The 25241-nt window shown below is 40.0% G+C and overlaps 1 protein-coding gene across 2 annotated transcripts in view; it reads left to right on the top strand.

Annotated features, from left to right (window-relative positions):
- The first annotated feature begins 647 nt into the window (after window positions 1-647).
- KCTD3 (potassium channel tetramerization domain containing 3) overlaps window positions 648-25241 on the top strand; it is a 47816-nt gene continuing 23222 nt past the window's right edge. The window contains exons 1-9 of one of the 2 annotated variants that reach the window (XM_083348768.1): window positions 648-902; window positions 11452-11505; window positions 13495-13540; window positions 13976-14049; window positions 15203-15261; window positions 19741-19821; window positions 20447-20587; window positions 21240-21330; window positions 24923-25113. In XM_083348768.1, coding sequence (XP_083204894.1) covers window positions 829-902; window positions 11452-11505; window positions 13495-13540; window positions 13976-14049; window positions 15203-15261; window positions 19741-19821; window positions 20447-20587; window positions 21240-21330; window positions 24923-25113 — 811 coding nt within the window. In that variant the 5' untranslated portion in view covers window positions 648-828. Of the gene's footprint in view, window positions 903-11451; window positions 11506-13479; window positions 13541-13975; window positions 14050-15202; window positions 15262-19740; window positions 19822-20446; window positions 20588-21239; window positions 21331-24922; window positions 25114-25241 lie in introns of both variants that reach the window. The other variant, XM_083348767.1, reaches the window with a different exon arrangement.

Below are 25241 nucleotides of genomic sequence, written 5' to 3'. Positions count from 1 at the left end.
CGTTGTTGTTAGCCGCCCTGAGTCCCTCGGGAGATAGGGCGGGATATAAATCCCATTAATAAATAATAATAATAAAACGGGACCCTAAATCAGGGGTCGGCAACCTCGGCTCTTTTATGACTCGTGGACTTCAACTCCCAGAATTCCTGAGCCAGCATAGCTGGCTCAGGAATTCTGGGAGTTGAAGTCCACGAGTCATAAAAGAGCCGAGGTTGCCGACCCCTGCCCTAAATAATCGTCTCCAAAGAACGCCCCGGGGCTCATTCGAACAGCCCGGGCAAGGGAGGTTTGCTCAAGCCCTCCTCCGCGTAGTATACCTCCTTCCGAGCATTCGTCTCGGGCGAAGTTTTGCATATTCCCGCCTTCAGTTTGACTTCTCGCGAAGACGCAACCAACGCTGGTATTTTGTCCCTCGCGGAATCCCCTCCTCCAGATGCCGCGCGTTGCTAGGATTTTCCTCCCCCCCCCCCCCGTAGAACGCCGCGGCGGCACTGAGACTATCGGCGGTTTCGGCCCAGAAGAAGGAGGGGCGGAGGGGGAGGGGGCGGTGCATTGGCGGCAGCTCTGGATGCCTGACCAGAGAGAGAGAAAGAGAGAGCGGCCCTTTGGCTCCTCCTCCTCCTCCTCCTCCTCCTCCTCCTCTCTGATCCCTGACCTGGCAGCTTAGTGCTTACCGGGGAAGGCTCTACGGCCTCGCTGGACGCTCCATTTTCTCCCCCGGCCCCGCCGCCGCCTCCTTTTCCCACCTCCCTCGACTCCGGGGAGGCGGCTGGAGGCGGCGGCGGCGGCGACAGGCGCTATTCGGGGCAAGATCTGCTGCTAGGAAAAATGGCGGGGAACGGCGCCAGCTTTGCCGGGGCGGGCAGCGGGGAGATCATCCAGCTCAACGTCGGGGGCAGCAGGTGAGCTCGAGCGCGGAATGAGGTGGGGAGGGGGAGGGAGGGAGGGGATCTTGGCGGCAGATGGCGAGACGAGGGGCGGGGCGTTGTGATGGCACGAAGGAGCGGATGCCTTCAGTTGGAGAGAGAGGCCCGGGAAAAGAAGCGAATGGGCTGTCAGAGAAGACGCTTGCCCTATCCAGCCTGATGAAATGGCTGCTTTTAAATAATCGATGTCAGGGATCTTGGTCTATGTGGGAGCCTCAGTTCTGGCTATAGATTCGCCTAGGGCAGGGGTAGGCAACCTCGGCTCTTTTATGACTCGTGGACTTCAACTCCCAGAATTCCTGAGCCAGCATAGCTGGCTCAGGAATTCTGGGAGTTGAAGTCCACGAGTCATAAAAGAGCCGAGGTTGCCGACCCCTGGCCTAGGGTCTTCTAATAAAAAATATCACCACTTAAAAGAGTAAATTTACTTAAGAGTGACCAAAGGACCACGAGATTCTATGCTTTTCCAGGGGTCTTCAAACTTGGCCCTTTTATGACTTGTGGACTTCAACTCCCAGAATTCCTCAGCCAGCATGGGCGAACTATGGCCCCTTAATGACTTGCAGACTTCCAACTCCCAGAATTCCTCAGCCAGCATGGGCGAACTATGGCCCCTTAATGACTTGCAGACTTCCAACTCCCAGAATTCCTCAGCCAGCATGGGGGAACTATGGCCCCTTCATGACTTGCACACTTCAACTCCCAGAATTCCTCAGCCAGCCTGCCTGGCTGAGGAATTCTGGGAGTTGAAGTCCACAAGTCATAAAAGGGCCAAGTTTGAAGACCCCTGCTTTATACCATAGGAACCTATCCTCGTAGGTTGTCACTGTTTTTCTATCTGATATCCCATGAAACGGATTAGCCAAGCCATTACAAACCCTTGGGGGTTTGACTGATTTTTGTTGCACTGTAACACAAAAAACGCGGCTCCACAGCGTGGAATCTCTTGGTTATTTTTCACATGGGACTCAGTTGTCCCAAAGGTGCTTTTGCTAAAGGCAGCTGAATTTGGATTTTTTTCCACCCTTTGAAAACGTTTCCTGAACAGAACAGAAGAAACTTCTTGGAGGCGATATGAAATGTTTGCAAAGGGAAAAAAAACAAACCCAAGAAAGTGGAATTGCCTCTTGGGAAAAGTACCTTTTGGGACAACCATGACTTGGGTGATTGAGAATCTCCATAGACATGAGACCCAGCTGAAACAATTGACAAATCACAGGCTACAGCCATATTGCAAATGAGCCTTTAGTTACTATACTGATAATTTTTGTGATGCCTTAGTGCAGGGGTGTCAAACTCAATTTCATTGAGGGCTGTATCAGCACTGCGGTTGCCCTCAAGGGGCCGGGTGGGCGTGGCCTACTGGGTGGGCATGGCTAGAGTGCGTATGGCCTACTGGGTGGGCGTGGCCAGCTCTACATTGTTCGCATCAAGGGTGCCTATGGGGGCCTGGGCAAGAGTGGGACAGATCTGAGGGTCTCTGGCAGGAGGAGGGTCTCTGGGCCAGGGCCAAGGCAGTGGGGGCCGTTCCCTCACTGTTTCCAGGATGGCTTCACGGGCCGCATGAAACCACTTCGCGGGCCGGATCCGGCCCCCGGGCCTTGTGTTTGACATGTCTGCCTTAGTGCAAATATGTGGTTCTGAGTCACAATTCCTCATGGATTCTCTTGATTTTTTACATGGAACCCCTCTAAAATTGCTATCACAAGATAATACAGGTCTGCACAAAATGAATGATTTTCAGTGTGATCCAAGTTTTGACTATGATTTCAGCTGGGTCTCTTTAAAAATAATAAAAAAAATCAGGTATTAGGTCTATATTCTTGTGTCATAATACTACAAGATAAGCATCCTCTGGATGACTATCCATGCAGATGGTTGTGACATGTACGCTAATTTGGTGGTTTCAGATGAATATGATGTAAAAATTATGAGGTGCCATATAAACCTAAGGCTCATCTAGTTGAACTTTTTAAAAATATATATAATGATATCTGTATTCAAACAGAAGCCTCAGATTTGGAGTCTTGATCTTCTCCAATTATTACTTAGGAAAATAAATGAATCTATTGGTGGATTAAGTTGAGACCCACTGTTTTCCAGGGCTAGCGAACCAGTGCCAAAAAGTGCAAGACAATATTCTCTTCTATCAGTACAGGACAAGTGAAGATGGGAGAAAGAAGTATCACAACTGAATTAGATGTAATAGCAGTATATTATAAAGTAGATATAAAGAGAGAATTGCAGTTCTTGTTGACAAAGGATAATCAGTTTTGGTGGCTTCTTCCCAATGTGCATTAAAAATTGTTATGCTAACTACCGGTATGCTAGGGAATATGTCAGAGAGCTTTTAAACTTAAGTATGGCCTAGAGCCTAATTGAGATATGCTGAATTGAGATTCCAGGAAGTTCTGCCAAGTTCTTTCCTATGAGTTTAACATGCGTGAGTACTATAGATGATGATTATGTTATTCTCTTGTGGATAAGCTGCATTATGCAAAGCATAGAAAAGGAGCAAGAAATAATGAACATGAGATGAGGAAATGGAATATACGCAAATCTAGTTTTTATATCAGCACTAGTCACTAAACCTCATGTCCTATTATTCTTAATAATTAAATTTACGCAGCATCTGAATCCCAACGATTCTGTGCAGTTATCCAGAAGCATCTTTGTTTTCATCGTATCCATACATCCTTCCGCTCATTCACTTCTTTTTCCTGTAACTATTTTGTAATGCCCCTGATCTGTGTTCATTTCGCCGGGACCTGAAAACCTGGCTTTTCGATTTATCAGGCCTGGACTGAAGGGGTTTTAGCTTTTTAAATATTGTTTTAATTGTTGGGCTTAATTAATTTAATTTATTTTAATTTTATATTATCTTTTATATTGTATTTTATGCTGCCCTGTAAACCGCCCTGAGTCCTTCGGGAATAGGGTGGTATAGAAATCTAATTAAATAATTAAATAAATAAATAATGCGATTGATTGTCTTTCTGTCTCCATGACAAAGCTACCTCAGTGTGCTATTTTTGTACTGCTCATTCATTTTTGTTTTAAATTTACATTCATTTAGGTTTTGACATTATCTCTTGTTTTACCAAAATACAGGTAGTCTTTGACTTACGACCAGTTGTTGAACAACAAAAAAGTGCCCATATGGGAAAATGGATTTGGACTTCAGACTGCAAGATATGCTGAACAACTGCTGTAAAAAATGGTTGAAAAAGATGGGCCTGGTCCTATGGTGCCTTGACTTAATGACCACAATGATTTATGACCAGAATTCTCATCTCAATTGTAGTTGTAAATTGAGGACTACCTGTATGTCTTAAAATGACCCACTCCTACTCCAGTTTATTTTTGTATGTCTCTTGAGGTAACCAATCATATTTTAACTTCCAGTGGTTAATATAGCCACCGTCTATTCTGTGTGGCAGAACTTCAGCTTTTGAAAACATCTTTTCAGTTATCTTTTCTAGGGGCTAAATATAACTACTCTTTATAGGGCTTAATTTCCAGATCCCTTACCATCTTAGTAATCCTCTTACAAAACTGTTTCATTTTATCCTCACCCTTTATAATTGTAGCCAGAATTGGACATAATTCCTCAGTAGGAAAACCTATTCACTTTATAATATGTTTTTTTTAAACTAACAAACTTTCTCACAATCATACATTTGTCAATTATTTGAAGAGCAAAAATCTGGACAGCATGCATCCTGCCCAAGGGGGGGGGAAACATTATCTTTCCCTATATTCTCCTGTTATAGGTTTTTTTTATCTGAATTTTGCTAAACCACTCTAGGCACATTTAAAAAGTAACCCCTCTGTAGTTTTTGCATCTATTTTCCCTTTTTACTGTGGAATAATAACATTATTTAAAAGATAATTTATAGTGGCTTGTTTAAGGTTAATCAAACCCATACTTTGACATATCTTCTGTCAACATTTTCTTAAACTGATCTGCTGAAGCTTAGCACTTATCATTGAAATGATGCTTGTATAAAAATATGCCAGCATACAGAAATTCCTTGGTCAATTTTTGGGAAGCTAGTACGGGGTTGTGTGTATTCTACAGTTATTTGTTAATTCATGTTGAGTAGCAAAATAATTAATACACTCCTGTTTATTAGTAACAGGATATTGTGGTGATTTTATGGTCTTCTGCACAAGCAAAACATTACCACATCATTGATAGTTGCTGACCTACTTAAGACTGCTGAGGGATTCAGTATCATGATGATGAAACCTCTTGTCAGCATACTTAATTGTCCTACAGAATGAATAATAGAATACAGTGCTTATTTCAGATGAGATAAATTGAAGGTGCTCCAAGGAATGTACCTATCTTTATGAGGGAAAAATAAATAAAACATGCAGGTCACAGTTGGAAGCCAAGGAATATCCCCGTACAGTGATTCAAAACATAGTGCTTGTACAGCATGTGCTGGCAACTCCTTAAGGTGTATAGAATATCTGATCTGTCTGTCTGCCTCTCACACACATATACATATATCACATTCTTTGAAAAATTAGATTAGTGATTCTTATACATCTCAAAAAGTTGGGCAATATTATGTCTCTGTTGGTGCAGTAAAGATGGAATTATTTTAAAAAATGATATATCCAATTAGCGTAATGGGTCTATGCCTTGACATTATTATTTTTAAGAAAGACAAGATTGGTACCTAGTGTTTTTATTGGTCTCCAAGTTAGATAAAAAGACTTTAATTAAAAGAATAGATTGTTTAGGCATGATACAAATCTCAAAGGATATAAGGAACAAATAGTGATTACTAATAATACACATTTATTATATGGCTAGTGTTTGCATGAATCGGGATGGCTAGAAACACTAGACTAAAAAAATTGGTTATAATTCCAGATGTAGTTATGGCATAATAAGAAATAGAGAAGACAAACACTTTAAGTGATATACGCTTTCTAAACACAAAATAAATATAGTTAGAATAAAGCCTGTAAGACTTTAACACTCTTATACACAAAGCATTTGTTTAGCTTGATTTAAATTAAATTTAATTTAATTGAGCCTTGGTGGAGCAGTGGGCTAATGCCTCCTTAAGTAACACCAGCTGCCTGCAATTAGTGCAGGTTTGAGTCCCACCAGGCTCAAGGTTGACTCAGCCTTCCATCCTTCCGAGGTAGGTAAAATGAGGACCCAGATTGTTGGGGGCAATTAAGCTGACTTTGTAATAATGCCGCTTGTGGGGTGTGTGAAAGCCCTAATAAGCAGGCATATACATAGAATGAAGGCTACTGCTAAGCTTGTAAGCCGCCCTGAGTCTTTGGAGAAGGGCGGGATATAAATGGAATTAAAATAAAATAAAATAAATAAAATAAAAATTTAAATTACATTAAGTTCAAAAGCACGTAAAAATGCAAGTAGAAAAATAGGGACCACTACGGTGGGAAGGTAACAGCGTTCCGTGCGCCTTTGGCGTCTAGTCATGCCGGCCACATGACCGCGGAGATGTCCTCGGGCAAATGCTGTCGGCTTTGAAACGGAGATGAGCACAGGCCCCTAGAGTTGGAAACGACTAGCACGCATGTGCGGGGGAACCTTTACCTTTTTTAAATTAAGGAAGTTCAAGTAAAAAAAACTTTCCCATCTTTTTGTCCTATCTGGTGGCCCACCTTTTGTTCTTCCCACTTTCCCAAATTGCTAGAAGGTTTCTGGATAGATTTGTGGTTGGTGTAAGAAAGGAAGAAGAAAGGATTCAAAATCATACTTCATTCACTTTTTAAAATGTATTTTGCTAACAGTGTAACAGTAACAGTTTTTGTTACTATTTCTTTTACTAACAATAGGCTTTTGTGATTAATAATAGCCATGATTATTTTAAACATTAATTTTAAGGAAAAGTTATTTTGGTTTTGTGAGTAAAAACAAAAGTGATGTCCTAAACTATCGGGTTGCATCTCATACTTTGGTCTCTGTCTAACCAATTAGCCCTCATTAAAATGTGCATTTACATTTTGTAAGAGATATAATATATTTATATCATTAAGACATATTTTGTTATACTTTTTAGCTGATTAAACTGGTAATTTTAGATTTAGTTTCTTGTATTCATAAGTTGTTTGGATGGTACATACAATCTTCAGAGCCATGCAGAAAGAGATGTCTCTATTTCTTTTACCATGTAAGCATCAAATAAAAAGAAAATAGGCTTGTGTCTATTTATTTACATGCTGATCATCCTTAATATTTCAGATGATTTATTTCAGGGCAGGGTTAATTATTGTTGCATATACTGCAGAGGTGTCAAACTCGCAATGTCATGTGATGTGTCACGACATATCGTGACTTTTTTGCCATTTCCAGCAATGTGGTGGATGCGGTTTTTCTATGATGCATCCGGCTCACAGACCGGCAGTTTGACACCTCTGATATACTGTATAGTTGCACTTTCCTCACACTTTCCTACATATTTCTAACCTTTTAAAACCTATGGTATTTTTTCCTCGAGGAAGACAAACAGCAAAAATGGTGCTGAAAGTAAGCTGAGGATGAATCCATGGATTACTTGACTTTTCATTGTAGAATTCAAAGTGTCTTCTTTGTTATCAAATATTTGTACAACTTGATAATTCAACAACTGGTTTAGTTCACATACAGTCACGGCCGAAATTGTTGGCACCCCAGAAATTTGTCCAGAAAATCAAGTATTTCTCACAGAAAAGTATTGCAGGAACACATGTTCTGCTATACACAGGTTTATTCCCTTTGTGTGTATTGGAACACAACAAAAAGGGAGGAAAAAAAGCAAATTGGACATAATGTCAAACAAAACGCCAAAAATGGGCTGGACAAAATTATTGCCACCCTTAACTTAATATTTGGTTGCACACCCTTTGGAAAAAATAACTGAAATCAGTCACTTCCTATAACCATCAATAAGCTTCTTACACCTGTCACCCGGAATTTTGGACCACTCTTCCTTTGCAAACTGCTCCAGGTCTCTTATTGGAAGGGCGCCTTTTCCCAACAGCAATTTTAAGATCTTTCCACAGGTGTTCAATGGGATTCAGATCTGGACTCATTGCTGGCCACTTCAGAACTCTCCAGCGCTTTCTTGCCATCCATTTCTGGGTGCTTTTTGACGTATGTTTGGGGTCATTGTCCTGCTGGAAGACCCAAGATCTCGGACGCAAACCCAGCTTTCTGACACACGGCTCTACAGTGCAACCCAAAATCCTTTGGTAATCCTCAGATTTCATGATGCCTTGCACACATTCAAGGCACCCAGTGCCAGAGGCAGCAAAACAACCCCAAAACATCATTGAACCTCCACCATATTTCACTGTAGGTACTGTGTTCTTTTCTTTGTAGGCCTCATTTCATTTTCAGTAAACAGTAGAATGATGTGCTTTACCAAAAAGCTCTATCTTGGTGTCATCTGTCCACAAGACGTTTTCCCAGAAGGATTTTGGCTTACTCAAGTACATTTTGGCAAACTAATCTTGCTTTTTTATGTCTCTGTGTCAGCAGTGGGGTCCTCCTGGATCTCCTGCCATAGTGTTTCATTTCATTTAAATGTCGATGGATAGTTTGCCTTGACACTGATGCTCCCTGAGCCTGCAGGACATCTTGCATTCCTTTGGAACTTGTTTGGGGCTGCTTATCCACCATCCGGACTATCCTGCGTTGCAACCTTTCATCAATTTTTCTCTTCCGTCCACGACCAGGGAAATTAGCTACAGTGCCATGGGTTGCAAACTTCTTGATAATGTTGCGCACTGTGGATAAAGGCAAATCTAGATCTCTCGAGATGAACTTGTAACCTTGAGATTGTTGATATTTGTCCACAATTTTGGTTCTCAAGTCCTCAGACAGTTCTCTTCTCCTCTTTCTGTTGTCCATGCTTAGTGTGGCACACACAGACACACAACGCAAAGACTAAAAGATATTAAACAAAAAGTATATAAACAAAAGCCTAAGAGGAATCTAAAAGGAAGGGTAATGGTGTTAGATGATTGTGGGGGATAATAAAGGTTAATTAGTGGAAAGCTACATCACAGTATTAAAGCACTCTAGTATGGTAAGCTGAATGCTCATTAAGCTGTGCAGAACCTAGCAACAACATATATTGTGGCAGGGCTAATATTTGAAAGCAGCAAAGAGGTGTAGAATTGTCCTGTGCACTCTAGGTATTTTATTTATAAAATTTATGCAGTAATTATGAGATGAGGCTAGTACGAATGTCTCTGTAATGCAGGCACTGTTTGTTTTTGTGTGTCTAGTCTTAGGGTCATTATCTGTCTAGTCAGGTAGATCTGAGAAAAGAGCATGCTATGTGCCAAACTAAAGGCCTTCTGATGTTTCTTCCAAGATTAGTTAATTATGTCATAGAGAAGGCAGAGTTGGCTTGTTGATTCACTGGCAATAAAGGTTGGGGACCTGGATAGGTTTAGTTGATGCTCTGTGTTCGCTACGTGCTATTTAATGTGTGCTTTGGCCTGATTATATACCTTGCTGAGAAGGAGACCTAGAGAGAAACCCAAAGACGAGATTTTACTTGCCACTGTCTTTTTCCATGTGGACGGAAATTCCTCCCTCATAGTTAATTTACTTACTGGGCAGGAGAGATGCCTTGATCATGGAGTTCATATGTGAGTGCTTCTTAGCATGAGGCCAGGATATTTGAGGGACTGCAGTTACACCCAGATCTGGCAGAAGAGGTATGTTGTGGGTCTTGTCTGTGGAGTTACATCTGGCAGGACCCAGATGTAACTCCTTTTCTGCCATGGCACCCACCCTATGGAAATTATCCTAAGGTGAGATTGGCCTCATCTATCCTGGCATTCTGGAAACTCTTTAAACTTGGCTATGTCAACAGGTCTGGGGATGGCAAGGGAATGATAGTTTCATTATACAGCTTAATCTGATGGTGTGCTAGTCTTTTATTATAATATTAATTTTTTGAAATTTGAATGTTTTTAAAATTGTTTTTATGGTTGTTTTGCACGCCATTCCAATACAAATTGCATGAGATGGGCAGCTATATAAATATGATTAATAAATCAATTAAAATGCTTTTTTAACTTGTCTTAGGTTAGGGTGGTTCACATATTAAGCTTTGTGACAGTATGAACCCTGCTACTGGGAACTTCTGCAAAGCATGTTAAAATCAATATGTATAGTATGTCAATGCAAACTGACGCTTATGAGCAAGGAAAATCCTAACTATTTTGACTGATCTTGCATTTGATCTCTCTTTTGCATTTTAAAAATTGTGTAGACAAGGTACAAAATAATCAGGAATAATTCAGGGAACTACAATCAAACCATGCAGCCTTATTTGGACCTCATATAAACCATACCTGAAAAACAATAAATCTACAACAAGTCATGTTTTAATTATAGTATGTTGCTCTAAGTAAACATAATAATCCAAAAAGCTAATTCAAGTTTGGCTCAGCTATGAGAACTTCTCAGGCTTGTCTTCCCTGTTCCAAAGTTGTCTTGTCTCATAGACTTATGAGCATGTATAGGTCTGGTGTGAGTAATTATTGCATTGCCAGTTTTAAACCAAAGAATCAGTCATTTAATATTTGACAAACCTTGTAGGCAAGAATTTTAAATATAAAGGTGGCAAATGAAAGTACCTTGTTTCACCAGTAAAACTATTTACAGATCTTTGGATTTAAATCAAAGCAATTCACAATGCAATATTTTTATATGGATATTATTATGTGAAAAATAGAAATACTTATCTGTAAACTAACCACCTTATTGTTTAGTATATATGGCTAACAACTTTTAATCAGAATGACGTAACTCATTGGGTTTCTTGAAGAAATATTGAATATTAATAGTGTGGTTGGTTTATATTGTGGTTACCCAGAGTCACTTGTGTGAGATGGCCTGCTATATAAATTGGATGTAAGGTTATGGGTATACTAGTGTTCATGCCCTCTGTGTGAGTGTGTGTATTCTTTAGACATGAATACACATACTTAAAATCATTTACATGACTAGAAAAGAGGGAAAGGATGTAGTATCACTTTGTAGTTCATCTTGGCTACTTTGTGTAACTATTTTACAATAACTTGAAAATAAATAATAGGAATAAATTATCAGGTGATAAATGATCCCTACCCTTGCTTTAAAGTTAAAGGTATATTTTGTCAGTCAAGATTCAAACAATTAAACTCAAGCAAGTTCCTGGTGCTCACCCAATATAATTTTTCCCTTTGAAGAACTGATTTGTACGCTGTAATCAAAAATCCCTTTATCTCCATTTCAAAAGCAGCTTTTTGAAGAAAGCTGGGAATAAAACTAGAATGGAGTTGTTCTTTTCCACCCAATGGGCAATCAAGCCACATGAACATGTTGACATCTCATGACATTGTAAAGTAGAGATAATTAGGTCTGTAATGGCAAAATTATCTCTTCATCAGGTCAGATTTTAACATATAGTATTTACTGCTGAAAGCATATTTGGTTTCTTTTGATTGAACCTGTAGATCTGCTTCTCTTTTCATCTGTCTTTTCTAGGTTCAGTACTTCACGACAAACACTAATGTGGATCCCTGACTCCTTTTTTTCCAGGTATTTTGCCATTTACTTAATTAAGTCATTTTTACTTGAAAGAGGCTTCAATGAGACTAACTCCCCTGTTAAATGGGAAACCTTAATAGATTATGTCAATAGGATTGGGTTTTGGTTTCTGTCTTACATTGGGAAATTTTATTACTGAATTTTGTCAAGTAACAAAAAATCCTAAGCAACCTGGCTCCCTTTCTTACTGTATTCTCTGTACTAAGAAACAAAGGTTAATAATTTGAGGGAACATTGCTCTTTTGTGGATTATGTAAAATGCAAAAAAAAATTAAATGTCTGATGTCTTTGAAATGAATTTTTTAACTGCGCTCTCTTATTTTTGATTTTTCTAACTTTAATACCATTTTTAGACCAAAATTGTCTGGAATAGCTTTTAGCCTTTTTTGCGTTATTGATTATCTTTTGGTTTATAATACAAATGCTGAACTGAAATAGCTGGTGTACATTTTATTATATTATGAAAGAATTTATCCCTCTGTTCGTTGTATAGCAAATTTAGGATTACATTTTGTGACTGATATTTATAGACAAAATTTGAACAGGCTGCATGCTACCTAGTTAACTGAGTTAGTAATACTATAATGGCTGCTGTTTTTCTGCAGCCAGTATTTTCAGTGCAAATAGCAGAGGGGAGAGGATATTGAACTCCTTTCTCATAATGCTATTCCATCTCCACCATTTTCAGATTGCTTTTTCTGTCATGAGATCCCAGTTAAATATTACTGGTAGTATAAAAATGAGTTTCAGAGTGAAAATGGCAGGTAAATAAAGGATAACACACTGCAAATCTTGAGTCTTAGAGCACATAGGGGTTATTAAATTCTATTAAGATCCATTATATTATAAGCCTTCTTATAGTTTGAAATTTTATTTGGCTACTTTCTATTTATAACTCTATGAGCAGAAATGGCTAGAAATACAGCTGCTTTTCTGTTTCCCTCATTTCAGCCAACTTCAAATGTATTCACTATCTTTCTGAGATTCATTTTACTTCCATAAGAGTCCTCCATACTGAAATGCCTGGGGGCTCAACTTCTTATTCCCATAGTATGGTGACTGGAACCATCCACTCAGAAATGAGTGAAACAATATTTCCAACCCCTAATCCTTGCAGACCAAATAAAAGCATATTTCAGATGATGATTGACTGCTGCCAAGAGATTCAGAAGGACTATGGAGTTGGCCTTTCTCGGTCTAAGTTTGGTCATCAACAATCAAAATCATTTGGTCATCAACAAGAGCAACCATTGAGGAGTTTCTGTCCCATGCTCAGGTGTGGACATCGATTGAAAAGGTTTCTTCTTCCAGAGGCCTTGTAACTACCTCTCCATAACCTACCTTAAAAGCTTGGAGACTGGGTAGTAATTACAGAGTTTAGATAGATCCTAGATCAGCCTCTTACAAATGAGCCCTCTTTAGGGTTTTTATCAAACATGTGGCAGAAATCACCATCTCCCTTTGGAAGCTAACTTGCAGTCCAAAACATTTAGTAACAGTAACAGAATTTTTTTTAGAAGGGATCTTGGAGGTCATCTAGTCCAACCCCCAGTCACGCAGGAGAACTATACTATTTCTGGCAAATGACTGTCCAGTCTCTTCTTAAAAGCGTCCGCAGCTTCCGAAGGCAGTTTGTTGCACTGGTTGATTGGTCTCACTGTTAAGAGTTTTCTCCTTAGTTCTAGGTTGCTTCTCTCCTTGATTAGTTTCCATCCATGGTTTCTTGTGTTGTCTTCAGGTGCTTTGGTAAATAAGTTGGCTCCTTCTTTCTAACCCTCACCCCTTCAACTATTGAAAGACTGCTATCATGTTACCTGGTCTTTCTTTTCACTATACCAGTTATACCCAGTTCCTGCAAGTCGTTCTTCGTATATTGCAGCTTCTAGGCCTTTAATCATCTTTGCTGCTTACATTTATTTGGTTCATCTTTTTTCTGTCTCTTATTCAAATTAGATTGTAATTTAGATTTGTTGATTTCAGTTTGTTGAGTGGAAGAATTTCAACACTGAAAGATGAAACTGGTGCTGTGAGTATTTTGCTTTGTAATCGTATTATAATGTGAAAATTGATTAGGTTTTTCTGGTAAATCTGTTGGATTCAGAATAATTCATGTAAGATTAACTGAATAAATGCAAATATGTCACAACTGTAAGTTAGTATAAGGTAATATACTGTATTATGTTGACTTAAAATAATGCTTCAAAGAGATAGTTTAAATCATGCATTTGGGGTGAGAACTATTACTGAAACAGCTTGTTTTAAATTTGAATACTGTAGATTCTAGCAACTATTTGGCAAGCTCAGAAATCAAAAAAATTGAACAAAAATTGAAATTTTAATGCATGTTTAAGTTACACCCACAGAAATAAATATGACTTTAGCATGCATAATTATGACAGGATTGCTTTCTTAATTTAAAATATCCATGTAGGCAAATAAATCAACTCTCTCTTCTTTGTAGATATTTATTGATAGAGATCCTGCAGCATTTGCACCAATTTTAAATTTTCTTCGAACAAAGGAATTAGATCTGAGGTAAGTTAGATTTTCATATTAAACTGTTTCAGGTGGAAAGCAATTAAAATAGTGTTACGATTACTTAAAATTAATTTTAAAAATCTGGTTCTTGTGTGTGATACAATACTATTTCCTTGGGTTACACAAAGAATCTATTTTCCCAAATCACATTCAGAATTTGTAAGAAACTATTGGTTTCTAACAGATATTTTTAACTGTTAAAAGCCTTTTAAAAAGGCTTAACCTATCCATGCTTAAATCCTTAATTCTTCATTTGTTTTTTACTTGTTCTGCCTCTATCAGAAAATCTGTGATCTAATCTAGGAATGGAAGTCTCATAAAGGGCCACTCTATAATATTTAAGGCTGTATCCTGAAAGGTTTCAGCTCTGAGTATCCCTGTAGCCCCGATGAAGCCACGGAAGCTTTTATCTTATGTAAATAATAATAATAATAATAATAATAATAATAATAATAATAATAATAATAATAATAATAATAATAATAATTAATGATGATGATATACCTGGTTGATACCTAGGATGCTGTCAGCAACCCGTGTCAACCATTAGTGCCAGTCAATTTGAGTGTTCAGTTGACTGAGTTTCATGTTTTATGAATAAAAGTTTTATAATAGTAATATAATAATATAAAGTTGGAAGGGACCTTGGAGGCCATCTAGTCCATACCCATTCTACTTTATACTTCCTGGCTCTAGTTTTTGGATTGCATCCTTAGCACAAGTCACAACAATGAGCTATGGTAATTGATTTTTAGAAAGATTGAGGGCAAAAGAAGAAGGGGACGACAGAAAATGAGTTGGCTGGATGGAGTCACTGAAGCAGTAGGCGTGAGCTTAAATGGACTCCAGAAGGTGGTAGAGGACAGGAAGGCCTGGAGGAACGTTGTCCATAGGGTTGCGATGGGTCGGACACGACTTTGCAACTAACAACAACAGCAACAATTTATTTTTAAAAGATGGACTTTGCAGTTTAAGAGTTAGTTTGAATTAATATCCTTCCAATTTTAATCTCTCTCTCTACAATTTCATATATTTATGTATGTTGTTAAATTTAAGCATTTTGTTGCTACATGAACCTAACTATTCATGGGTTGGAAAATTACATTTAATTTTTAAATAGTATTTTTATTTTATTTTCTTTGTTTTGCAGAGGAGTAAGTATCAATGTACTCAGACACGAAGCAGAATTTTATGGAATCACACCGTTAGGTAAATATATACATATATATGAATCATTCACTAGATTGAACTTGGCAACTAGTTTAATTATTCTTTTAGTGAATGATAGGAAATCAGAATGGCAATTGAATATATTTAATAATGTACTGAGATGAAAGTAGCCAGCCAAGGATAGTTTTACTGAAAAATATGGAGATACCTGAACAAAATGTCTTCTATTTCTTGGTTATCTTTGAACTGCAGCCATACAGTTCTTTCTGGAACTCTTCATTTCATTTCCAGAAGCCATTTGTAAGAAATGATGTCAGCAGTAACCTTCTTCCCACAGGTCCCATTTTTTTTCTTTTTTATGATTTTCATCTTCAAGAACGGAGCATGTTGGGACCCTGAGAGATGGCTGGGCATGGGTAGGGGCCTCCGATATAAGCCAAATAGGAGGCCCCTGGTTAGTTTTTTGGTTAAATTTTTTAGAAGGTTAGGGAGGGGGGTGGGAACTTCTTTTGGTTGTTCGGATATGGGGGGCAGTCCAGCAACCACTGTTCAGGCCAGGGCCGGGATTGATCGCAGAGGGGAGGAGCGGGGGTCGGTCGCCCCCAGGGCTCCAGGGCAAGTCGTGGGAATGCCTATTCCCACGACGTTAGGGAATGGCAGCAGGTGTAGGAACAGAGGGCCGTATCGATCTCAGGGAAGGCCTCTCCGCTACTTGCAAGCGGTGAGGCGTTCCGACCCTCTTGTTCTACCCTGAGGTCCCGGGAGTGAGGATGTGCAGCCGCCTGAGCTCCGGCTGGTGTACCTGAATGCCAGGTCTGTCGTTAATAAAGCTCCTCTCGTCCGTGACTTGGTCGAGGGTGAGCAGGCGGACCTGGCTTGCATCACGGAGACTTGGTTGGGCCCAGAGGGCGGTATTCCTCTGGCTGATCTTTGCCCACCAGGTTTCTGGGTGCTACACCGGCCTCGGGCTCAGGGCAGGGGTGGGGGAGTGGCTGTTGTTATGAGGGAGACCTTAGCTCCGCGGGAGGCCACCGTTCCGCAGATAGTCGGGTGTGAGTCTCTCTTTTTGAGATGCGGCCCTGGTGCGCAGTTGGGCTTGCTGCTGGTGTACCTTTCGCCTAGTCACGCAGCAGCAGCCCTGCCTGAGCTTCTCGATGTCCTCTCTGGGTTGGTGGTTGAGTTCCCGAAACTTATAGTTTTGGGGGACTTCAATCTACCGTCTCTGGGAGGATCATCTGAGTTGGCTCGGGAGTTCATGGCTTCCATGACGGCCATGGACCTGACGCAAGTAATTTCAGGACCGACTCATGAGGGAGGCCACACCCTTGACCTAGTTTTCTTATCTGGTCGGTGGTTAGATGATCTTGGTGGGGGCTCTCCAATTATTATGCCCCTGTCATGGACCGATCATCATCTCCTGCGGCTGGTCTTCCGTTTTGCCACCCCCCGCCGTGGGTGTGTGGAACCAGTTAGATGGTACCGCCCCAGACACTTAATGGATTCCGCGAGATTCCAGGCAGCGCTGGGGTCCCCACCTGCCTCCCCCACTCACAGCTCGGCAGATGCCTTAGTGGAAGCTTGGGAAAGGGCAGCCACTGAGGCTCTTGACCGAGTTGTACCCTTGCGGCCCCTGACCTGATGCAGATCCCGTCGAGCTCCATGGTTCTCCGCGGAGCTCCGGGAGATGAAGCGCCGGAGACGGGGCCTAGAGAGCGGTTGGAGGTCCAGCCGATCCGAATCCGACCGATTGCGACTAAGAACCCATATTAGGTCTTATCTCGCTGCGATAAGGGTGGCGAGGTCTAATCACTTCGCTGCCCTTATCGCGTCCGCAGATAATCGCCCGGCCGCTCTGTTTAGGGTGACTCGCTCCCTCCATAATCAGGAGGTGAGGGAGGAACCCTTGCAGGGTCGTGCCGAGGAGTTTAACAATTATCTGTCGGACAAAATCACTCAGATTCGGACCGGTCTGGACTCTGACTGGGCAGAGTCTGGCGATCAGGACGCGGATGGTCTTGTCGATATCACTTGGGAGGAGTTTGATTCTGTAACTCCGGAGGAAGTGGACAGGATTATGGGGAGACTGAGCTCCACCACATGTCGCGATCACGTCGCGATCTTAAGACATTTCTGTTTGTACAAGCCGGCCTAGCCTGAGGGGGAGTGTTGGGGTTATTTTATTTTTTGTTTTTTAACTTTTCTTGGGGTTTTTAGTGTTGTATTTATATTGTTTTTAACTTGGGCAATTTGTTTAATCTCTTTTTTAAAGTTTGTATTCACTATTTTATTCTGCCCTGTGAACCGCCCTGAGTCCTCAGGGAGAAGGGCGGTATATAAATGTTATTAAATTAAATTAAATTAAAATTATTGGACCCGTGCCCTTCCTGGCTGGTTTATGCAGCCCGGGAGAGGACACGCAGCTGGTTCCAGGCAGTTATATCAGCTTCTTTGAGTGAGGGTAGCTTCCCTGCTGTCTTGAAAGAGGCGGTGGTGAGGCCCCTCCTCAAGAAGCCTGCCTTGGACCCAGCTGTATTGAACAACTTCCGTCCGGTCTCCAACCTTCGCTTTCTTGCGAAGGTTGTTGAGAGTGTGGTGGCGCATCAGCTCCCTTTGGTCCTGGATGAAGCGGATTATCTAGACCCGTACCAATCGGGTTTCAGGCCCGGGCACAGCACGGAGACGGCATTGGTCGCGCTGGTGAATGATCTCTGGAGGGCTCGGGACAGGGGTCATTCCTCTGTTCTAGTCCTATTAGACCTCTCAGCGGCTTTCGATACCATCGACCATGGTATCCTGCTGCGGCGTCTCAGGGGATTGGGAGTGGGAGGCACGGTTTTACAGTGGTTCTCCTCCTATCTCCAGGGACGCTCGCAGTCGGTGTTGACAGGAGGGCAGAGGTCGACCGCGAGGTCTCTCGTTTGTGGAGTTCCTCAGGGGTCGGTCCTCTCGCCTCTCCTGTTCAACATCTATATGAAACCGCTGGGTGAGATCATTCGTGGCTTTGGAGTTGGGTATCATCAGTACGCTGATGATACCCAGCTTTTTCTTTCTACCCCAAACCACCCCAGTGATGCCCTCAACGTGATGTCCCGTTGCCTGGAGGCGGTTCGGGTCTGGATGGGGAGGAACAGACTTCAACTCAACCCCGACAAGACCGAGTGGCTTTGCATACCTTCATCCCGGGTCTATTTGGATATTCCATCTCTCTCTATGGGGGGTGAATTATTACCCCCCATAGATAGGGCTCGCAACTTGGGAGTCCTCCTAGATTCGCGGCTTACCTTGGAAGATCACATGGTGGCTGTGACTAGGTGGGCTTTCGCCCAGGTTCGCCTGGTGCGCCAGTTGCGGCCCTATCTTAGCCGGGATGATTTATGCACGGTCACTCACGCGCTCGTGACCTCTCGTCTAGACTACTGCAACGCTCTCTACATGGGGCTTCCCTTGAGGACCACCCGGAGACTCCAACTGGTACAGAATGCAGCCGCGAGAGTTGTGTTGGGAGTCTCCCGATACTCCCATGTGACACCTCTGCTCCGTGAGCTGCATTGGTTGCCAGTTGTCTTCCGGGTGAGATTCAAGGTGCTAGTAATGGTGTTCAAAGCCCTCCATGGCATGGGGCCAGAGTACCTCAGGGAACATCTGCTGCCGGCATCAAGCTCCCTGCGCCCTGTGCGTTCCCACAGAGAGGGCCTCCTCAGGGTGCCACCGGTCAGAGAATGTCGACTGGTGGCCCCCAGGGGGATATCCTTCTCTGTGGGCGCCCCGGAGCTATGGAACCAGCTACCGGTTGAGCTCCGGACGGCGCCCGATCTGCGCTCCTTTCGCCGCGATCTGAAAACATACTTGTTCGATCAAGCCGGCCTGGCCTGAGGGGGGATTGGTGGGGTTTTTATCATTTTTATTGGGGTTTTTACTATGTATCAATTGTATTTTAATCGGGCATGTATTTAATTATCTTTTAGTTTTTGTAAATCTCTGTGTTTTATTCTTGCCCTGTACACCGCCCTGAGTCCTCCGGGAGAAGGGCGGTATAGAAATATTAATAAATTAAATTAAATTAAATATAGTAGGCCACACAATGGCATTTTGTGCTTATTGTTGTTTTACAAGAGATATACTTAGTTCTTCACAAATATTAGTGGCTTTCTTAATTGACCAGAATTTATTTCTGTGGATTTTTTTTCTTTATAATCTTTTTGTTTGATAATATTAATTGTATAAAGCACATTAGGCCACTTGACAGCTGTAATAAATCAAATACATTTTTTAAAATATATGTGGTATTCCAAAGCCTGAAAAATTTCCAGATTCGTCCAGCCCAAATATGTGAAAAATATGGGATATGAGCTTGAAATTAATGTAGATGTGTTTTAAGTTTATTGTTTGCATATTTCAAGAATAGTATAACATATTCACTTGTTTTCTTGGGGGGGAAATCTTAAATAGAAGCTATTTTGAAATAACTTGTTTTATTGGGCATGCATTCCTGTATACATAAGTATAATTCTCTTTCAGTAAGAAGATTGCTTTTATGTGAAGAACTTGAGCGTTCCTCTTGTGGCAGTGTACTCTTTCATGGATATCTCCCACCTCCAGGTACTTTTCAATTGTTGAGATTTTTCAGCTATTTTAAAAGGGTAGTATCAGAGTTTGCTCTGTGACTTCCATATTTAATAGATTATTATGTCCACCTTCCATATGAAGGTCTTATTAGACTTCTTTTTATAAACTGTTCTATCTCATTTATATCAATTCAGCACATATTTTTCTGTGTCCTATTGAACATCAATGGTACTTTTAAAAGTTAACTTTGATTATTTGTTTTTCTGATGATGTTATAAAGTCAAGATTGGTGTACACTTTTATCCTTTTTTTCCAGACTAAAGAGTTATTTAGTCTTTAGTTCTGGAGCACTGTAGTTTGTACATACCTCTGTGGCCCTCTCTGGTAATACAACTTGTACACATTGTCTTTTGGAATTTGGGCACCAAGTGAGCTAACTGTAATATATTATTTCAGGACTGGTGAACTGGTTTATTTTATATTTTCCATTTGCATTGTGGCACCTGTATTGTTTTAGAAAAGCTCTTAAGATCCACGGGTGGAAGATTTGGGCAAACTGTTACTTTAAAGTTCCAATTCTTTTACTTACATCTTAACCATTAGGCATAGCAATGAGAAACAGTGATACTGAATTAGAGAGATATCCTTTTTCTTTTAGGCATTCCAAGTCGAAAAATCAATGGTTCGGCAGGAACATCTGCAGATGTTAGAGTTCCTCAGAATTGCTCTGAAGGTGAGGTGCGAGCAGGCAGCGTGCAGCCTTCACTAACTGGTGCTGGTGAAGAGACAGTTAAGCTTGGTGAGAAAAAATTAGAATCTTATTATGAACACACATGATTCTTGTATTTTTATATGCTTGTGGTTGAAAATTATAGTGTGTAGAGAGCTATGTCTTAATTTGATTCTATAGTGTTGTTGTCATTGTGCACATAGAAATTAGGCTTTCAGTTGCTACTAATCTGTAAAGTCTCCATTTAAAAAAAATACTGTACATAAAGCCCCTAAAAGAATGGCCAATGAAGTACTCATCTTCAGTTTCGAAGGCAGTTTGCGTTCAAACAGTAGAGTGCTGTACTTTCACAGTTAACAAATGGAAAGTATTTAATCTACTGTACATGGAAATAATAATTGCATTGCAAGGCTCCAGGAAATTCCGTTCATCTTCACATTTTAGCTTTTGAGACTTCTTGTGTCAAGTCACCATATATTCATGTCCATCTTGGTAGCATTAAAAGCTAGATTTGTGTCCATGGCATTAAATTTCAAAATCCTGTATTTTGTGCTAATACTAAATTACATACTTGCACAATGATTTTATGCGATTTCAAAATATACAGTGCCATTGATCTGTAAGATGGTAGCAACTGTTAATTGAAATAATGATAATTTATATCTTCATCTTTTCTCTTTGTTTTGCGTTTTAAAAACAACAACAACAACAACAAAAACAGGGTTTCCAGTGGATCCTCGAAAAGTTTTGATAGTGGCTGGCCATCATAACTGGATAGTAGCTGCATATGCCCACTTTGCAGTTTGTTACAGGTAAGCACAAGTTAGTAACACTATGGTTTGTTTTACTTTTTAATATCTGTGCCATTTTATAAAATACTCATTAAATGCACAATGATAGACGGGGTTTTTTTAACGTAAACACAAGTTCGTCTTTAATGGTCTGACATTCATCATGGAAATTTTCATCATGGAAATTTTCATCATTCTGTTCCTTCATAACTACATCATAAAACTCTCTGAAGTACACAAAATCAGGTGGTGGAGGAAATTAACTCTCCTAATTCATGTTTTCTGAGAGAGAAATCCATATTTCTAATATATGTGTTGCTTCCAGTTGTTTCACTAGAAACTTAATGAATCTGAAAAGCTTGGAATATGAATATCTATCTATCTATCTTACATACACATACAAACATACATATACATATGTACATATACACACACACACATGCATATACAAATATAATTCTTTGCTATATGTAATGACAGAAATTTTATAATATGCTAAATTAGAGATCATTAATAAAATGTTTTTTATAAATTTCTTTGTTTTATGTAAGACATGTATTAATACGAACTTCTAAATAGAAACCTGTATGATTATAAGACCCTGAAAGCCACTACATTCAGTGTGCATTAAAAAAAGAATGTTGTACTACTTTGGTGCTATGTACTCAGTCTGGTTTACTAAATGGCTTGTGGTAATGACTAAATAATATTTCTAAATAATAGAATCATAGAGTTGAAAGAGGCAATTTAGACATAGGTCAGTGCAGAAATCCAGGCATTTTAGAGTCTGCTCAGACATGTGGAGGAATCTATCATTCTGAGTAATTGGTTCCTGTAGCAATCTGCTGCTACTGTCACTACGTTTGACTAATTACTATAAGGATACTGAGAATAATGTGCTATGTTATATAGCAATTCTGATACAAAGATATGGAATTGACTGATTGATAATATTCCATCAAGTTAGTTTTTATTCTTAGTGATCATATAGCTAGATTTTCTCCATGATAATCTCCTCTCATCTGGTCTTTCGGGTCTTCCAATGGTGCAACCATTGCCATAGTAACAGAGTTACATCATAGTAAACTGGTAGTTGTTTAGTGAGAACATGCTGTACCTTGTGTTTGATAGACACTGCCTATGGAGTTTGTCATTTTAAATCGTGAAGTCTCTTTCAAAACAATATATTCAGACTCCAAAAAGACCTAGGGCCTTTTCAAGAAAAAATGGAATCAATTTCTCTATAAAATTAAACAATTAGTACAGGTAGTCCTCTACTTACAACAGTTCTTTTAGCAACCGTTTGAATGGTATTGAAAAAAGTGGCTTACGACCATTTTTCACACTAAATGACCACTGGAGCAACCCCATGATCAAGTGATCAAAATTCAGATGCTTGGCAACTGACTCATATTTATGACTTTTTCAGTGTCCCAGGGTCATGTGATAATCTTTTGTAGCCTTCTGACTAGCAGAGTCAATGGGGAAGCCAAATTCAATTTACAGCCATGTTACTAACTTAACAACTGCAGTGATTCACTTACCAACTGTGGCAAGAAAGGTCGTGAAATGGGACAAAACTCACTTAACAAATGTCTCAGCAATAGAATTTTTTGGCTCAGTTGTGGTCATAAGTTTATTTATTTATTTATTTATTTATTTAATAATATTTCTATACCGCCCTTCTCCCTGAGGACTCAGGGCGGTTCACAGGGCAAGAATAAAATACAAAGTTACAAATATTAAAAGGAAATTAAATAATTGCCCGATTTTAAAACAATTGATATGTTACAATTATAAAACCCCAAAGATACAATATTAAGAATACAAGAATAAAAAACCCCACCAATCCCCATCAGGCTAGGCCGGCTTGTACAAACAAAAACGTCTTCAGATCGCGACGAAAGGAGCGAAGATCGGGCGCCATCCGGAGCTCTACCGGTAACTGATTCCATAGTTCCGGAGCGCCCACAGAGAAGGATCTCCCCCTGGGGGCCACCAATCGACATTCTCTGATCGGTGGCACCCTGAGGAGACCCTCTCTGTGGGAACGCACAGGGCGCAGGGAGATTGATGCCGGCAGCAGGTGTTCCCTGAGGTACTCCGGACCCCTGCCATGTAGGGCTTTAAATACCATTACTAGTACCTTGAATCTCACCCGGAAGACAACTGGCAACCAATGCAGCTCACAGAGCAGAGCTGTAACATGGGAGTACCTGTACTTTGATTTGATTGGTGATTCAAAGCAGCAGTTGGATCTCACTGCTAAGATAATTCCTATTTAGAAAAACCTGAAAAGCACTTTGGATTTCTTAATAATGCTGTTTCTCATCATCTGAATTAAGTTGTACTGTTCTTAAGATTACAGTAATAGCAATATGGCTACTTTCCACTGTAAAGTGTCACACCTGAATTTACATGTTTAGCTAAGAATCAATCTCTACTTGGGCTGTTCAGAATGTTTGGAATGCCGACCATATGTCTTTAAATGGGCTGCTTTGACCTCCTTGGAAGTACATGACGTTCCAATCTTATTATTTAGAGACATCAGATCATTCTTACAAGGTTGGAAGAACCCATTTCAGATTCAAAATGATTTGAGCTCAAGTCATTTTGTAAACCTTAAGTATGCACCATCATATATACTCCTCTATTGGGGTTAATACAAATTAAGGTAACATTATGCCCTTGTAAAATGAAATAGCTGGCATTTTCCTCTGAAACTCCATACGAAATTATACTGAGGATTGTTAACGTTTATGACATATGATTCCGGTATGATTTATATTACTGGTTTGCATGCAGTCAAGCTCCTAGCTAATATGGTCACATCTTAGTAGAAAGATAGGATGTAAATCAAACAAATAATAAAAAATAGGATTGTCATTATGCAAAGTGCTGCAGTGAGAGAGCTGATTTTGTTAACTTTATATGCACTATCACTTGTCTCTTCTCATTGAATAACTTCTAGTAACCATTATGCCAAGTTGCAGCAGCATGAAGAGATTAGATAATATGCCTATTTTATCTGAAAAACACTTGCTTTTTTCTATTCTTTTACAGCTTCCTTATACAACATAAAATCTCTTACATGATTTTAAGAAATACACATTTATTTTTCTCTCACATCTTTCCTCCTTTCCCATCTATATTTTTGTGCATTACATTCAAATTGTGGAGGTAGGCATTTTCTCATTCTTAATTCTAAAGACATTATCCCTGGGAAATGTTAAGCATTGAAAGATAAATAATCATATATTTAATTTTCTTTTGTGGTTCTAGAAATTCTAATGATTTTGTTATTTCATGTGCATATTTGAGAAAATTACATAGATACTGGAAAAAATATTTGGTTTTACTCTATTCTGAAATGCATCTTTTAACTAAACCAGAATTAAGGATTTATTGTGACAGCATCTATTTAAATTTTATCTTGTAGGTGTTCATTCTAAGGTTCTTTAGTATTTTAACTTATTTGTAGCATATAGGATTGGGTTAGAATATTTCCAACCGTTTTTCTGGCTTCGGGTGATTGGACAACTCATTTGTACTGAAGTTCCTATACATCTTAGAAGGCCAGCCTTAAACATCTGCTCATATATCTTTTTCCTAGAATTAAAGAATCCTCTGGGTGGCAACAAGTTTTTACAAGTCCTTACTTAGACTGGACTATTGAACGTGTGGCTCTGAATGCAAAGGTTGTTGGTGGTCCACACGGTGACAAAGATAAAATGGTGGCTGTGGCGTCCGAAAGCAGTATCATTTTATGGAGCATCCAGGATGGCGGCAGTGGTAGCGAAATAGGTGAGTATGCATTGTATTTCACTTGTTAATATATAAGGTAAAGGTTCCCCCGCACATGCGTGCTAGTCGTTTCCAACTCTAGGGGCCGGTGCTCATCTCCGTTTCAAAGCCGAAGAGCCAGCGCTTGT

This window comes from Vipera ursinii, assembly GCF_947247035.1.
Source record: "Vipera ursinii genome assembly, chromosome: 1".
NCBI lineage: Eukaryota > Metazoa > Chordata > Lepidosauria > Squamata > Viperidae > Vipera > Vipera ursinii.
Note: the sequence above shows the minus strand (reverse complement) of the source record. Positions and strands in the feature narration are given on the sequence as shown.